Source organism: Heloderma suspectum, chromosome 1, assembly GCF_057233095.1.
Source record: "Heloderma suspectum isolate Gila_16-S chromosome 1, 16-S_ref, whole genome shotgun sequence".
In the NCBI taxonomy this organism is placed as follows: domain Eukaryota; kingdom Metazoa; phylum Chordata; class Lepidosauria; order Squamata; family Helodermatidae; genus Heloderma; species Heloderma suspectum.
This window is the reverse complement of record NC_139458.1, coordinates 362557177-362573387: the sequence shown is the minus strand read 5'-3', so window position 1 is coordinate 362573387 and position 16211 is coordinate 362557177. Positions and strand designations below refer to the sequence as shown.

The 16211-nt window shown below is 43.5% G+C and overlaps 2 protein-coding genes across 12 annotated transcripts in view; both read left to right on the top strand.

Moving 5' to 3' along the window:
* GNPAT (glyceronephosphate O-acyltransferase) overlaps nt 1-2029 on the top strand; it is a 49179-nt gene extending 47150 nt beyond the window's left edge. For 6 of the 9 annotated variants that reach the window (XR_014786766.1, XR_014786765.1, XM_084828100.1 and 3 more), the window contains one exon: nt 1576-2028. Coding sequence is in view for 7 of the 9 variants with exons in the window: in XM_084828100.1 (XP_084684226.1) it covers nt 1576-1619 (44 nt within the window). In the remaining 2 variants the exon portion in view is untranslated. Of the gene's footprint in view, nt 1-1575 lie in introns of all 9 variants that reach the window. The other 3 variants (XM_084828105.1, XM_084828103.1, XM_084828102.1) reach the window with 1 other exon arrangement.
* A 4301-nt stretch (nt 2030-6330) lies between these two features.
* PDCD2 (programmed cell death 2) lies at nt 6331-14871 on the top strand. Of its 3 annotated transcripts, XR_014786761.1 has the most exons (7): nt 6331-6663; nt 7024-7266; nt 8856-9008; nt 11868-11983; nt 12766-12997; nt 13783-13899; nt 14486-14871. XR_014786761.1 is itself a non-coding variant. In XM_084828068.1 (6 exons), exons 1-6 carry the CDS (start codon nt 6366-6368, stop codon nt 14642-14644), a joined length of 1062 nt encoding a protein of 353 aa, XP_084684194.1. In that variant the 5' UTR covers nt 6331-6365; the 3' UTR covers nt 14645-14871. The 3 variants fall into 3 exon arrangements, 2 of the variants coding, with proteins under 2 accessions (XP_084684194.1, XP_084684193.1); XM_084828068.1 differs by lacking the exon at nt 12766-12997 and having other exon boundaries at nt 8880-9008; XM_084828067.1 differs by lacking the exon at nt 12766-12997.
* The last annotated feature ends 1340 nt before the right edge of the window (nt 14872-16211 follow it).

Below are 16211 nucleotides of genomic sequence, written 5' to 3'. Positions count from 1 at the left end.
TGGATATTATCCAAACTGCTTTGCCAATTACATTTTGATAATGATTACCTAAAGTTCATTGTGAACTCACTTCATATCTTCCGTATTAGTACCAGTTACCTTATTATTTATTTAATTCTCTGGATTCCTAATTACATTCTGTGCAACATGCTTAATTGCTTGGGACTTGCAGCTCCAAGACAGCTTTTGCATTGGGAGTGGGGGGGGGGGCGGGGGAATAGTCATTTTCTTCAGTAATCATTTTGAGCAAGCACATTGAGGATGGTACCCATCAACCTTTTGCGGCAGATCCATGACAGGGAGGCTGACACTTATTCATTAGCTGCATTTGCACAGAAGGATAAGTCAGGATCCTGGGGAATCCTGCTTATGGTGAATGAGCTGAGTGATGGTGCACGTAGTCTTTTGGCTCTTGTTCCTAGCATGAAAGCCTAAACAAAGCAGTAATGGGGTTCTGGTTTATTGTTATAAAAGAAGTCAGGGTTTATAAGCCAAGAACAAACCCTGGCTTGTTTGGGAATGACAAACCAAGATCCCCAGGTTGGATGCCATGCTAAAAAAAATGCCTGGCTTATTTAAGCAGTTGCACTAATGAGAGGAGCCAAGCAGGAGGAATGAGGTGCGTGAACTAGCACACAGCTTGTTCACAATAAGCCAGGATTCCCCAGAGCGTTGGTTTATTATTTCCTGTGAATGTGGCCAGTGTATCTGATCTTTAAATCACACTGTTTGTTTTAACAATGAGTAGAGATTTTTGCCCCAATCCAGCTAAGAGGTCTATATGCTCTCCCCATGGCCATCCCCAGGTGAATTAGAAAGTATATGCAAACCAGTCATCATTCCTTTATCACCAGGGCTCCTTTCCTGATCCAACAGCTGGGGCTATGCATGGATTTCCCTTTCAGAAAGGTTAGATGTACTAGAGCTACTCAGCACTGGTGTTAATCTATAAAGCCCTAAACAGACCAGTTACCGGAAGGATCCCCTCCTTCCATATTTACCTACCTGGACACTAATGTCATCTTTAGAGGCCTTTCTCAGGGTGTCCCCACCAAGGTTCAGCAGGTGGTTACCAAAGAAAAGGCCTTTTCAGTGGTGGCACCCCAATTGTGGAATACCCTTCACAGAGAGGCTTACCTAGTACCAACATTATGGTCCTTTTGGCAGCAGATGAAGAACTTTTTATTCTCCTAGACATTTTAAGAGCTTCTTAACATCATTTTAAGATTGCTTTTAAGATCACCAGTGTTTAATGTTCTGCTACGGGCATTGTTTTATTGTTGCTGGTTTTATTTTATCTATTCAGTTGGTATGTAGTGTTTTTTTAATCTATTTGATGCTTAGGTTCTTGGTGTTTTATTATCTAAATTTTGCAAACTGCCCAGAGGACCATGTTGGGTTGGTGGTATATGTCTTTAAAATTAATAAATAAATACTTCGCATAACTAATCTCAGAGTTTCACTTGTGCAGTGTACTTTTTCTTCATTATGTGCTTCTTTAAGTTTTTCAAAGGAATATTGTGAGCCCTTCCAATCTGTCTCAGACTATTATGCTCTGTATTCCTATCCTTCTAGAATCTAGGATACGTGTACAAAACCCTGTGGCTGCAAGACTTTAATCTTGAGTGGCTTGCCATATGCACACTGCAACTGCGGAGAACCATTGGAAGTAAGGCAGATGATGGACAGAATGTTACTGAAGATTACAGAATATACTTCCCACCTTACAATGTTACCACTGCACAGTGGTGGAGAAAGAACTTCTGGAGTCAGAACGTTTTCATCACCACTTGAACTTTACCAGAATTGATACTTAGAATTATTTGTACACTGATGTTCTCTTTAATAAATATCACTCCTCTCCTTCCTCCATCCGCATTAATATTTGGCAGACTTACACAGTAACATCTGAAATGTTTCTCTTGATAAGGAAATTGTTACTTTTATATGTTTATTTTGTTGTTGTGAAAACATTGTAACTGAGAAACTAAGGATATAGCATTAAAAGCAATATTTAATGAAAAAGTCACTGGTTGCCATTGTATTTATGAAGCAATTACTTAAGGTGCAATCCTATGCAGTTATAGACAGAAAAAAGTCCTACAACTCCCAGCATGGCTGGCTGGGGCATGCTGGGAGTTGTCAGACTTTTTTTCTGTCTAAACCTGCATAGGATTGCACCCTCCTTCTTTTTCTTTCATGGAAGTAATTCCCACAAAATGTCAATGCTGTAACTGCTTTCTAAACTGTATATGTTGTTGTTGTTTATTCGGTCAGTTGCTTCCGACTCTTCGTGACTTCATGGACCAGCCCACGCCAGAGCTTCCTGTCGGCCGTCGTCACCCCCAGCTCCCCCAAGGTCGAGTCCGTCACCTCCAGAATATCATCCATCCATCTTGCCCTTGGTCAACCCCCCTTCTTTTTGCCTTCCACTTTTCCTAGCATCAGCATCTTCTCCAGGGTATCCTGTCTTTTCATTATGTGGCCAAAGTACTTCAGTTTTGCCTTTAATATCCTTCCCTCAAGTGAGCAGTCTGGCTTTATTTCCTGGAGTATGGACTGGTTTGATCTTCTCGCAGTCCAAGGCACTCTCAGAATTTTCCTCCAGCACCACAGTTCAAAAGCATCTATCTTCCTTCGCTCAGCCTTCCTTATGGTCCAGCTCTCGCAGCCATAGGTTACTATGGGGAATACCATTGCTTGAACTATGCGGACCTTTGTTGTCAGTGTGATGTCTCTGCTCTTCACTATTTGATCAAGATTTGTCATTGCTGTCCTCCCAAGAAGTAAACGTCTTCTGATTTCCTGGCTGCAGTCAGCATCTGCAGTAATCTTTGCGCCTAGAAAGACAAAGTCTGTCACTGCCTCCATGTTTTCTCCCTCTATTTGCCAGTTATCTGTCAAGCTGGTTGCCATAATCTTGGTTTTTGTGAGGTTTAACTGCAACCCAGCTTTTGCACTTTCTTCTTTCACCTTCGTCAGAAGGTTCCTCAGCTCCTCCTCGCTTTCAGCCATCAAAGTGGTATCATCTGCATATCGGAGATTGTTAATGTTTCTTCCAGCGATTTTAACTCCAGCCTTGGCTTCATCAAGCCCAGCACGTCACATGTTGTGTTCTGCGTACAGGTTGAATAGGTAGGGTGAGAGTATACAGCCCTGCCGTACTCCTTTCCAATCTTAAACCAGTCCGTTGTTCCGTGGTCTGTTCCTACCGTTGCTACTTGGTCATTATACAGATTCCTCAGGAGGCAGACAAGATGACTTGGTATCCCCATACCACCAAGAACTTGCCACAATTAGTGATGATCCACACAGTCAAAGGCTTTAAAATAGTCAATAAAACAGAAATAGATGTTTTTCTGAAACTCCCTGGCTTTCTCCATTATCCAGCGGATATTGGCAATTTGGTCTCTAGTTCCTCTGCCTTTTTGAAACCCAGCTTGTACATCTGGCAATTCTCGTTCCATGAATTGCTGGAGTCTACCTTGCAAGATCTTGAGCGTTACCTTACTGGCATGTGAAATAAGTGCCACTGTTCGGTAGTTTGAACATTCTTTGGTGCTTCCCTTTTTTGGTATGGGGATATAAGTTGCTTTTTCCAATCTGTTGGCCATTCTTGTGTTTTCCAAATTTGCTGGCATATGGCATGCATCACCTTGACAGCATCATCTTGCAAGATTTTAAACAGTTCAGCTGGGATACCGTCATCTCCTGCTGCCTTGTTATTAGCAATGCTTCTTAAGGCCCATTCAACCTCACTCTTCAGGATGTCTGGCTCTAGCTCACTGACCACACCGTCAAATCTATCCCTGATATTATTATCCTTCCTATACAGATCTTCTGTATATTCTTGCCATCTTTTCTTGATCTCTTCTGCTTCTGTTAGGTCCTTGCCATCTTTGTTTTTGATCATACCCATTTTTGCCTGGAATTTACCTCCAATGTTTCTAATTTTCTGGAAGAGGTCTCTTGTCCTTCCTATTCTATTATCATCTTCCGCTTCCACGCATTGCTTGTTTAAAAATAATTCCTTATCTCTTCTGGCTAACCTCTGGAATTTTGCATTTAATTGGGCATATCTCCCCCTATCACTGTTGCCTTTTGCTTTCCTTCTTTCTTGGGCTTCTTCCAGTGTCTCAGCAGACAGCCATCTTGCCTTCTTGGTTTTCTTTTTCTTTGGGACGTTTTTTGTTGCTGCCTCCTGAACAATGTTGCAAACTTCTGTCCATAGTTCTTCCAGGACCGTGTCTACTAAATCTAGTCCTTTAAATCTATTCTTCACCTCAACTGCATATTCATTATGAATATTAGTGAGCTCATATCTAACTGATCTGTGGGTCTTCCCTATTCTCTTTAGTCTGATTCTAAATTGTGCAATAAGAAGTTCATGATCTGAACTACAATCAGCTCCAGGTCTTGTTTTTACCAACTGCATAGATGTTCGCCACTTTTGGCTACAAAGGATGTAGTCAATCTGATTTCGGTGTCGACCATCTGGTGAAGTCCATGTATAAAGTCGTCTATTAGGTTGTTAGAAGTGAGTGTTTGTTATGCACAGTGAGTTGTCTTGGCAAAATTCTATCAGCCTATGCCCTGCTTCACTTTGTTCTCCCAGACCACACTTGCCTGGAATTCCAGGTGTCGCTTGACTACCCACCTTAGCATTCCCGTCTCCTGTAATGAAAATAACATCTTTGTTTGTCATACTATCCAGTAGGTGCTGCAGATCCTCACAGAACTGATCTGCTTCTGCTTCTTCAGCATCTGTGGTTGGGGCGTATAGTTGGATCACTGTGATGTTAAATGGCTTACCCTGAATTCGAACTGAGATCATTCTGTCATTTTTTGGATTGTATCCAAGGACTGCTTTAGCCACTTTATTATTAATTATGAAGGCTACTCCATTTCTTCTGTGGTCTTGTCCACAGTAGTAGATCTGGTGGTCATTTGATGTGAAGTGGCTCATTCCAGTTCACTGATACCCAAAATGTCTATATTTAATCTTGACATCTCCCCAATAACCACATCCAATTTGCCCTGGCTCATAGATCTTACATTCCAGGTTCCTATGGTGTGTTGATCTTTAGAACCGGATTCGTTGTTCACCACCAGCACCATCGGCTGCTAGCCGTCCTTTCGGCTTTGAGCCAGCTGCATCATCACATCTGGGGCTAGTTGAACTTATCCTCTGTTCCTCCCCAGTAGCATTTTGACCATCTTCTGACCTGGGAGTCCCATCTTCCGATGGTATACCAACATATCTCTGGTTGTACTGATCCATTTAGTTTTCATGGCAAGAATACTGGGGTGGGTTGCCGTTTCCTTCCCCAGGGGTTGTATTTAGTCTGACCTCTCTGCCATGACCTTCCCGTCTTGGGTGTCCCTTCATGGTTTAGTTCATGATGTCATTGAGGTGCTCAAGCTCCAGCACCATGACAAGGTAACGATCTCCTTTGCTGAAGAACTGTATATGCAACTCTTTAAAGATTAAACTAAGAATAATTTTTGTTGCTTTAAACTGTTGCACATTGCTATTTCAGTGTAATGTGCATTGTGTGGGTGGCGGGGGTTGGTTAGGTTTTATATAAGTGCATTATCAGTTACGTTTATAAGTGGATGCTGTGTGTGTGTTTCAAATATAACAAAAGTTCACGCTTATGGATTTTTCTCTTTTGAGGTTGCCCTCCTATGCATACGTTCGTGACAGCATCTCTCAGTGCAATCATCGCATTTTCCTCTGAATTATCAGACTGTGTCACAGCTGGAAGCCAAGTATTCCAGAAACATTTGCCCTCGGGGAACAGCGTGCTTCATGCAATGTTTCCAAACTCATGCTCTATCGGAGCCCTGCCAGGGCTCAAAGCAAGGGAAGTGAACAAGGGCCTCTGAAACAGCAGCAGGGCCGCATTTCAGCGTGGGGTTTTAGAGCAGTTGCCTCATGCACGGGGGTGGAGCGGTGTGAGGGGAGGAAGACCCGGACATTTGGTCTGGCTGCGCGAGAAGGCGGTGCTCGAAATGAGCTGCGGTGCTGCCACCCGCCCCCCGCCCCCCGCCCCCCGCCCTTTTTAGCAGGGCGCGGGGGGTTTAAAACCACCCCAGTTTAGAAAAAGCCCACGGCGCTCCCTCCCCTCCGCTCCGCTCCGGGCGCAAACAGCGCTTTCCGCCCTCCTGGTCGCGCGACTCGCTCCGGGCCTGCGTTCCGCGGCGGGGACCGGGAGGGGCCGTCGCCACAGCCCCGCCACGCGCGAGAACGCTCGTAAGCCGCCGCGCCGCCGGGGGCGCTGTCTCCTCTCGGGAGGCTTGGAGCGCGGGCGGTTACTGGCCGGGCTCGCCTTCCGCGGCGGCCGCTCGGCGGAGAGGGGGACATGGGCTCGCGGCGGGCCGAGCTGGGCTTCGTGGAAGACGGCGCGGCTGCTTGGCGGCTGCGCAGCGACCAGTTCCCTTGCAAGGTCGGCGGGAGGCCGGCTTGGCTGGGCGAGGCCGGCTTGCCGGGCCCTGCCGAGCTCCGGTGCGGCGAGTGCGCGCAGCCGTGCGCCTTCCTGCTGCAGCTCTACGCGCCCTTCCACGACCGGCCCGACGCCTTCCACAGAAGCCTCTTCCTCTTCGGCTGCCGCCGGCCCGCCTGCTACCGCCCCGCCGGCGCCGCCCCGGGCAGCCTGAGAGGCAAGGACGCGCGTGGACGCTGTGGCTGCCTGCCTGTTCCGGAGTTAGCCTGCTGCCGTGGCTGGGCCACAGGGTGCCCTCTAGCTGTTTCGGACTACAGCCCCCATCAGCCCTAGTAATCAGGGATTATGGGAGCTGTAGCCCAGAACATGTGGAGAGCGCCAGACTAGTTCAAGCCTGCGTATTGTATTTTTTGGTGTTGTATTTTGTGGTTTTAATCGTTGCCAACCACCCAGAGAGCTTCAGCTATTGGGTGATATGGAAATGTAATAAATAAAGCCACGAGCAATAACGAAAGTGTTGCCTATGCTCTCTCTTTCAGATAGTTAATTATGTACTTGTGTGTTTTTCTCTTGTAAGTCTTTAGGAATCAGTTACCGAGGAAGAATGACACTTACTCCTATGATCCACCGCCTGAAGAGCCACCCGTAGAAGAGCTGCCCTGTGTGAATCTGCAGCTGAAATGTGGAGCTAACCTGTGCAGAGTCTGTGGATGTTTGGGTCCCAAAACCTGCTCCAAATGTCACAAGGCTCATTATTGTAGCAAAGACCATCAGGTTAGGGACTGGAAAGCTGGACATAAGGTATCATGCTTACAGTCTGGTAAGTGATTAGAAATATGCTTGACTGGAGAATAAATAATATTAAAGTTGGGTATGTAGGCCAATGAAAATGTCGCACTTGGATTTGTGTTTGTTGGCACTCATGAGTTTTCTTCCACTGAAATAGATTTAAGAGTAAAGTGCCAGCTCTGTTGAGGTTAGTGGACTAAACCCAAGTCCAAATGCTCCAGTGCATTCTGTATGGGTGCACTTTCAAAAGCTGGACATTCTACTGACCTCTGCTCTCCTCACCATCCTTTCCCTGTGTCCTTACTGGTCTTGCAGCCATCTGTACTAAAGTTTCATAGTATCCGTTGACACAGGACGAGAAGTTGTGTCACTGCAGGGTTCTGATGTCATTCTTGCTCCTAGAGGCAAGCAGGGGTTTGGGAAAAAAAATGGAGACATAGTGTTTTTAAAACTGGAGACTGTTATGTGCTTACCGCTTGCTGGCAACCGGTTTTTCCATTTTGAAGGAGGGTAAAGGTTCCACCTTCCCAGTAGCCTGCTAGTAAGCCCAGCCACTACTTCGTCCTTCCCTTTCCCAGACCTCTTATACTGTACGATTGGCTTGTGGAGCGAGATAGAGAGCATGTGTCTGAGCAAGAGATGATGGGACCTTCCTCCTGCCATTCTTACACTCCAGGTTGTTCTCTTAAGCTTTATCCTGGTGAGTGGAGATGGAGCGCAATAAGCAATGGATGCATGTGTAAGAATAGCAGGCAGTATCCAATACTGGACGTACACTAGTGGGACTTACCGCTAGTGCAATGGGAACATAGCAGTTTCTGAAGTGAGTGGAAATGCTGGTTTCCGGAATGACATTGGTCAGCGGAGCTTGCAGAAGGGAGGTCCGCTGACCTATTGTATTGCAAAAAGTGCTTCTACTAATTGCCGGGGTTCCTTTAGGAAGCACTAGTTCCTGTTGTGTTTGTGGTGGATCCCGTGAGTGCAACGGAACCAGCAGAGGCGCAGTGTTAAGTACATGATACTGCCCAATGTGTTATAACTCTTCTAACTAATCAATACAAGAGTGGTTGAGACATAGTGGTGTGTGAAGAGGAGGATTCCTTTCTTCAATTGCCCTTTATATTTGTCTTCTCCAATCCCTCCTCTTAGTAGTTTCAGTAAGGATGAAGGAGGAGGAAAGAGGGTCTGCAACTGGAGGAACCTCAGGGTCCTCCAGCTGCTAGCCTTCCATACACAGATACAGTTGTATAGAGAAAGTTATTTGTGCTTCAGGCTAAAGTGAACATTTGTTTTCTGACCTTCATAGCACCAAATTACTCTGCTACTGCTAATGAAAGTTTAACCTTTTCTACAGTTTCAAAAGCACTGGGAAGTAGCTGCTGTCACATGTGGTCTATAAAACTGATCTAGTGGGCAATTTTCTACAAATGCATCTTCCCTGGAATTAACAGTTTGTTGCTAAAGAAAACACTGTTTATACTATGGCTTATCTTTTATTTTCCCCTCTATTCCTTTCTATATTTATTGTAAGTTTTAAATCCCCCCCGAAAGCATTATAAAATAGTATTTGTACAATACAAAATATGAATACAGAAAAAATGCTAGGTTCTTGTTTTGTAGATCAGCTGAATATTGTGATTCCAGATCATAAATTTCTTTTCCCTGAGTATGAAATTGTAAGAGAGCCTGAGGAAGCAGACTCCTCCAAAGTCAATGAAACAGAGCAGGAAGATCTGGGGAAAAATGAGGAATCTACACCTGCAGATAATATACGTAAGCAGTATGAATTATTTTCTGTACTCTTAAGAGGTATTTTTAAATTATATCTACTCTTGTTTCAAATTGAAATACCGTACATAGAAGGGTAACATGCTGTTTGCCCGCAGCTCATAAATGAAAATAATTGAATCCAAAAAAGCACAGAGGTGCAGTTTTGATCATGATAAATCTCTCAGTATTGATACATAACTGTGCTACCTGTACTCTTGCATGCAGATATTTAAAATTAGTATGATCTTATATTCGATTGAACAAACGTTAACTTGAAAATTAAAATCCTGATCTTATCATTTTGTTCTAACTTATCATGCAAGCCTTTTGAAGACTTACAGTTCAATCCTGTACATGTCTACTCGGAAGTAAGGCCACTGATTTCAGTGGGACTTACTTCTAGGTAAGTCTGTATAGGATTGCAACGTTCAGGTAGTTTATAAAGTAGAAGTTGTAGAAATGACACAGTTATCTGAAAGCTGCGCTATTTCTTGAGAATGCCTTGAGCAAAGAGTATGGCTTAGTGAGCTTTTGTTACTGATATGTCGACTAGCTATTACAAGCTCTCTGATTATTTTTAATATATAAATAACTTTGCCACCTTATTGATGATACTTTATATATGTTTTTACTCTGATGTTTTTATTAGGTTAACTTGTGGGGTTTTTTACATGTTTATTGTAACCTGTCTTGTGAGGGCTTGCCATTAAAAGACAACATAGAGAGAAGTCTAAATAAAGTGATAACGAGTTCTCCTAAGAATGTGATTTTAAAAGAATTCACAATTGGGTTTTTTTTTCTTTATTGCCTCCTATACAAAGCATACAAGCTGTCCTTGACCTAGCATTAATGCTGGTATATTAAAAAGTATACTTCATAGAAAGAAACCATGTATTTCAAATGGAGCTGGTTGATTCTAAGGGCACAATCCTATGCATGTTTAGACAGAAAAAAAGTCCTACAACTCCCAGCATGCTATGCTGGCCGGGACAACCTGGGAGTTGTAGGACTTTTTTTTGCCTAAACATGCATAGGATTGTGCCCTAAGTAAATTCAAAGTCAGAAGGTGGTTGATTTTGCTACTGCAGACTACCAAGTTGAAAGTGGCTTTCTTCATTATTGATTTAAGCTTTCATAGAATCATAGAATGGTAGGGTTGGAAGGGGCCTACAAGGCCATCGAGTCCAACCCCCTGATCAATGCATGGATCCAAGTCAGAGCATCCCTGACAGATGGCTGTCCAGCCTCGTCTTGAAGGCCTCCAGTGTGGGAGAGCCCGCTACCTCCCTAGGTAATTGGTTCCAGTGTCGTATTGCTCTAACAGTCAGGACGTTTCTCCTGATATTCAGCCGGAATCTGGCTTCCTTTCACTTGAGCCCATTATTCCATGTCCTGCACTCTGGGATGATCAAGAAGAGATCCTGGCCTTCCTCTGTGACAACCTTTCAAGTACTTGAAGAGCACTATCATATCTCCCCTCAGTCTTCTCTTCTCAAGGCTAAACATGCCCAGTTATTTCAGTCGCTCTTCATAGGGCTTTGTTTCCAGCTCCCTGATCATCTTTGTTGCCCTCGTCTGAACCCTCTCCAGTTTGTCTGCATCCTTCTTCAAGTGTGGTGCCCAGAACTGGACACAGATGAGGCCTAACCAGTGCTGAGTAGAGGGGAACTAGTACTTCCCGGGATTTGGAAGCTATGCTTCTATGAATGCAGCCCAAAAGAGCATTGGCCTTTTTTGCAGCCACATCACATTGTTGGCTCATATTCAGGTTGTGATCTACAACAATTACAAGATCCTTCTCGCTTGTAGTGTTGTTGAGCCACGTATCCCTCACCTTGTAACTGTGCATTTGGTTTCTTTTTCCTAGGTGCAGAAGTTGGCATTTATCCCTATGAAATGTCATTCTGTTGTTTTCTGCCCAGCGCTCCAGTCTACCCAGATCACTTTGAATTTTGTTTCTGTCTTCCAAAGTATTCGCTGTCCCGCCCAATTTGGTGTCATCTGCAAATTTGATCAGCATTCCCTGCACCTCCTCCTCCAAGTCATTAATAAAAATGTTGAAGAGCACTGGGCCCAGGACTGAGCCGTGCAGTACCCCACTCGTTACCTCTCCCCAGTTGGAGAAGGTCCCATTGATAAGCACTCTTTTGAGTCCGATTCTGTAGCCAACTGTGGATCCACCGGATCATTGTTTCATCTAGCCCACTTTGAGCTAGTTTGCTCATCAGGACATCATAGGGCACTTTGTCAAAAGCTTTGCTGATCTTTCTATAGATCAAGTTTCATGACAGTGACTTGACAGTGACCCAGACAGCCTGACACAAGAAATCTTATCAAAAAGACACTAGGAGGGAGCAATCTTATGGCCGCTAGTCAGCATCTAGACGACATAGGATATATGGGTTTTCTGGAACCAAACTTGAAGCCTGTGCTCTGAGGTCGGTTCCTGGAGAACTGACCTTCTCCCCCCTTCTGCGCTGCCTTGGCAGCGCAGAAAGATCCCAAGCTCCATGCTCAGAAGAGAAGCACAGAGTGGCCTAAACAGGGCGTTCCAGGGGGAGTTCTGTGGTGGGGAAGGCAGAAATGCTGGTACAACATATCCTATGTGTTGTCTGGCAGCCTCCTCCTCCACCTTCCTGTGGCTAGACAGCAGAAATTGGCTGTCTATCCGCAAATGCAGGGCAGGAGAAGCGCGGAGGGAACAATCCCCTTCGTGTTTCTCCTGCCCTGCATTGGATAGGCAAGTTCGGAGGCAGCTGCATATCCCCATACGATTGCAATGTGATACAATTAAATGTGTTAAATGTGATATTAAAAGTTAAATGTGATACAATTTTAATTTGGATTGTGTGTGTTTTTCAGATGAAACATATGAATCCCTAGATGAGAATTTCCTAGAGGCAATGGCAAAACATGAAACCCAAGATGACAAGATTTTTCAAAAATTTAAAGAGAGAATATCTTTGGAACCAGAACAGGTATTAAATATGCATTTTTGCAATGCCCCTTCTCCCTGGTTAATATTAGTGCTGCTTTTAATATCAGCATACAGCATTCAGCATACAGCATTCATGCCTGATCTTGGTTTGTTACTGTGGAAGTGGTGTTAGTGGTATAGTCCAAAATCCTGTCAGTATAAATTTTCGAACCATTGGGCCTTCATAGCACTAAAATACTTGGATTTGGGGTATAGGACAGAAGTTTAATCCAAATGAGAAGTTGCTAGAAGTAGGAGAGAGGAGTGATGGGGCTTAATGCCAAAGTGTAAGAAAAATTAATATTGTTTTGCATAAAAAAAATAAGACAAAATAGCAGAAGTGTTTCCTATCCTGGGAAGTCCACAAACAACTTGTGCTGTTGTGACCAGTAGCCATTGATAGCCTTAGCCTTCATTACTTATATATATATTTATTTATTTCATTTCTATACTGCCCAATAGCTGAATAAAAAAATTAAAACCAAAGAGCACACAATAAAACAATACAAAATATATAAAACATTAATTGATTTGTCTAAGCATGAGCTGTGTGAAGAATAGTGTCCAGGAGGAGGGTGGGATTTTCAGAAACTGGCACAGTCCCCCCCCAAATCCGGGTCAGGAATGCAAAGCAATCCAGATTGATGGCCTGCATGGCAGCTTTTTCCTTCAATATAAAAGTGACTAGCATAGGTATGCTTTAGAAAATGTGTTGAAACATAACAAATTGTTTATTTATTTATTGCATTTATATCCCACTTTTCTTCCATCATGGAACTCAAGGTGGCTACATGTGGTTCCCAGGTGGTCTCCCCTTCAAGCACTGACCAGACCGAGACCTGCTTAGCTTCAGCACGGTGGCTGCCTCATGTGGCTTCAGACTATGCCCATGTTTGGTCTTAAGTCAGATGTTATCAGAGCATGGGTAACAGTAGCCAGGCTATCTGTGATGAGTCGCCTTAGTTGGTGAAAGGTGTAAACGATACTGAAATCAGTGGAACTTACCTCCAAGTAGGCAAGTATAGTATTGCACTGTTAATGTGCTGGTTTGTATGATCACCATGGGTTAAACAAGCCACAGCGCATGCTGGGCACCATTTGCCTAATCACCCTCCCAGGCACAGCTCATTGCACTGTGCTATGCTGGGCGGCATGGCTTGTTGGAGGGGGAAACAACTCTCAAATAACACATGGGCTATTGTTGGGTTATTTAAGGGTTGTTTCCCCCCTCCAGCAAGCCGTGCTGCCTGGGTTCAGATGACACAATAAACTGCGCCCAGGCCAGTGATTAGGCAGATGGCGCCCAACATGCACTGTGGCTTGTTTAAGCCACGGTGATCATGCGAAACAGGTCAGTGTCTTTTCAGTGCCAGGATATGTATTTATTTAACCAGGATTTTAATGACTTTATATTTAATCTCTGCTGGATATTGGCATTTCCCTCTATTGCTCTGTTTTACTCTTTTTAATGTATTAAACTGCTTTTATTATGTGATTAGTTTAAAACACACATAGTAACAAAACAATGTACTTGTTCATTTTACAAACGAAGGTGGAAACATTGAAGGGGCTACTTATTACAGTATATACCACACTATGTATTGCAGCTTTATTACTAAACTTTTTGACCCCAATTCAGATGAAGTTGTTTAATTGCCATTGAAATCAATGGGATTATACTTGGTTGCAAATGACAGGGTTCATTGATTTCAAAGGGACTGAAGTGCAACTACCTTTCTCTGATTTAGGGCCTTTCTGTGTAGTTTAATCTCTAGCTCTATGATCTCTATTGAATATCAGGTAATCAGATACTGCAGAGATGCAGAAGGCCCCATCTGGATTTCAGGGGGAAATATTCCTCAGGAAACAGATATCCCCAACTGTTCGTGCGGTGGTAAAAGAGTATTTGAATTCCAGGTATGGAAATTTGGTTAAACTGTGTGCAGCAGTATTCATAAAGGGTAGTAGAGTTGAATTTTAACAGTAAATATGCTAAGGTGTTTTTTGGTTGCAAATCACAGGTTTCATTGATTTCAGAGGGGCTGAACTACAACTGACTTACTCTGACCAGGAATGCCTTTTTTAGTTCTGCTAGAATGGTTCTTTGAATCCTTGCCAAAATCTGTGTTAATCTAATTTGCAGCCCAGTCCTATGCATTTTTACTCCAAAAATAATATTTCTCAGTTAAATATGAGTATATGCTACTAGGCTATAATCTTGGACTTCTGCCCTGAAAAAGAAGGTGCTAAAAAAAACCCCTTCTAGGACAGGTAATTGTTGCGAGCTTTGAAAAACATGTAGAAAATATTTGAATTGGACTCGGTCACTTTTCCCCCTAAAATTTAATCCTGTTTGCTTTCTTCTTTTTGGTTGGAAATTTTTGCAGGATATAATAAAAATGTAATCAGTAAGCTTTCTGTACTGTAGAATGAAAGTGACCTGACAGTTCTGTTTGATCAACTTGCTTGAAAAAAAACAACCTATGTCTTATGTGTGCCTAAGGTTATGCCACAACTTCTTAGTCATCTGAAAGTTGACAGCCTTGGAGAAAGCATTGACTGGGGAACATTGGCTATCTATACGTGTGCTGAGAACTGTAACCGAGGCAGCCACTACACAGAAGAGTTCATCTGGAAGCAGGACATTTCCAGCTCTGTTTGATTTCTACAAAATGGAAACAGTAGGATGCTTTTCTTCAGTACTATAAGGATGTCTCACACACTATGATCAAGCCTACAGCTGTGTTTATCATCCTTGGAACATCTGCACCAAACATAGACTGGACAAAAGAAATGAATACTTCCTCATTAGGGGCAAGATCAGTCCTAGACTGCAAGAGTGACTTTTTTAAAATGTTCTAATAAAGCTGCTATTTAAGTTGAGACTAACCTAATTACACTGCTGTGAAACTCTTACGTATCCCATAGCTAGCCACAATTTTTCAAACAGTTGACTCATTTATACCCTTTTAAAAATACAGTTATTCTCGGTTTCTAGGAAAACCCAGTTTTTGGTTCAACTGTCACAGCAAAATATGGTTCTAAGAAACCAGGAGAGGAATGAGGAAGGTGTGCATGTGTTCATGGTGTGTTTCCTGTCCATAAGAAAATAGATCAGAAGAAAAGCCATGCTGGATCAGACTAAGGGTCCATCTAGCAGGGCATGAGTGCAACAGCACCCTCCCACCAATGTTCCCCAGCAACTGGTGTACATAGGCTCACTGCCTCTGGTACTGGAGGTAGTACATCGGGACTAGTAGCCATTGATAGCCTTTTCCTCCAGGAATTTGTCTAAAAACCTTTTAAAGCCATCCAAACTGGTGGCCATCACTACTTCCTGTGGTAGCGAAGTCCTGTGGTAGTGAATAGTTTAATTAAGTACTGTGTGAAGTATTTCCTTTTATCTGTCCTGAATCTCCCACCAATCACCTTCATGGAATGACCCCCGGTTCTAGTATTTTGAGAGAGGGAGAAAAATGTCTCCCTATCCACATTTTACACTGTGCATAATTCTGTAGACCTCTATCATGTCTCCCCTTACCCCCCTTTTTTCTAAGCTAAACGATCCCAGCTGTTGTAACCTTCACTCATTGGGGAGATGCCCCAGCCCCTTGATCATTTCAGTTGCCCATTTCTGTACCTTTTCCACCTCCACACATCTTTTTTTAGGTGTAGTGACCAGAACTGGACACAGTATTCCAAGTGTGCTTGCACCATAGATTTTTATAGGGGCAGAATGATGTTGGCAGTTCTACTCTCAGTCCCTTTTCTAATTATGCCTAACATGGAGTTTGCCTTTTTTATAGCGGCTGCACATTGGGTCGACATCTTCATTGAGCTGGCCACCAGAATTCCAAGATTTCTTTCCTGGTCAGTCACTGCTAGCTCAGCTCCCATCAGGTTATACTTGAAATTGGGATTTTTTTGCCCCAATGTGCATCACTTTACCCATGCTTACATTGAACCGTGTTTGCCATTTAGAAGCCCATTCTCCCAGTTTGGAGAGATCCTTTTGGAGCACAATCCCTTTTTGTTTTAACCACCCTAAATAATTTGGTGTCATCTGCAAACTGTCCGTTAAACCATGGATTGTGTTGCATCCAAAGTAGACCTAGATTCTTGTTTCAGGCATTTGTCATCAAATAATATAGTATCGCCTGGGCCAAGGAGAGGAAATCGATTAGTAGCACCATTAAGGCCTGCACAGGTTGGTGAAGCCTCACAGCACA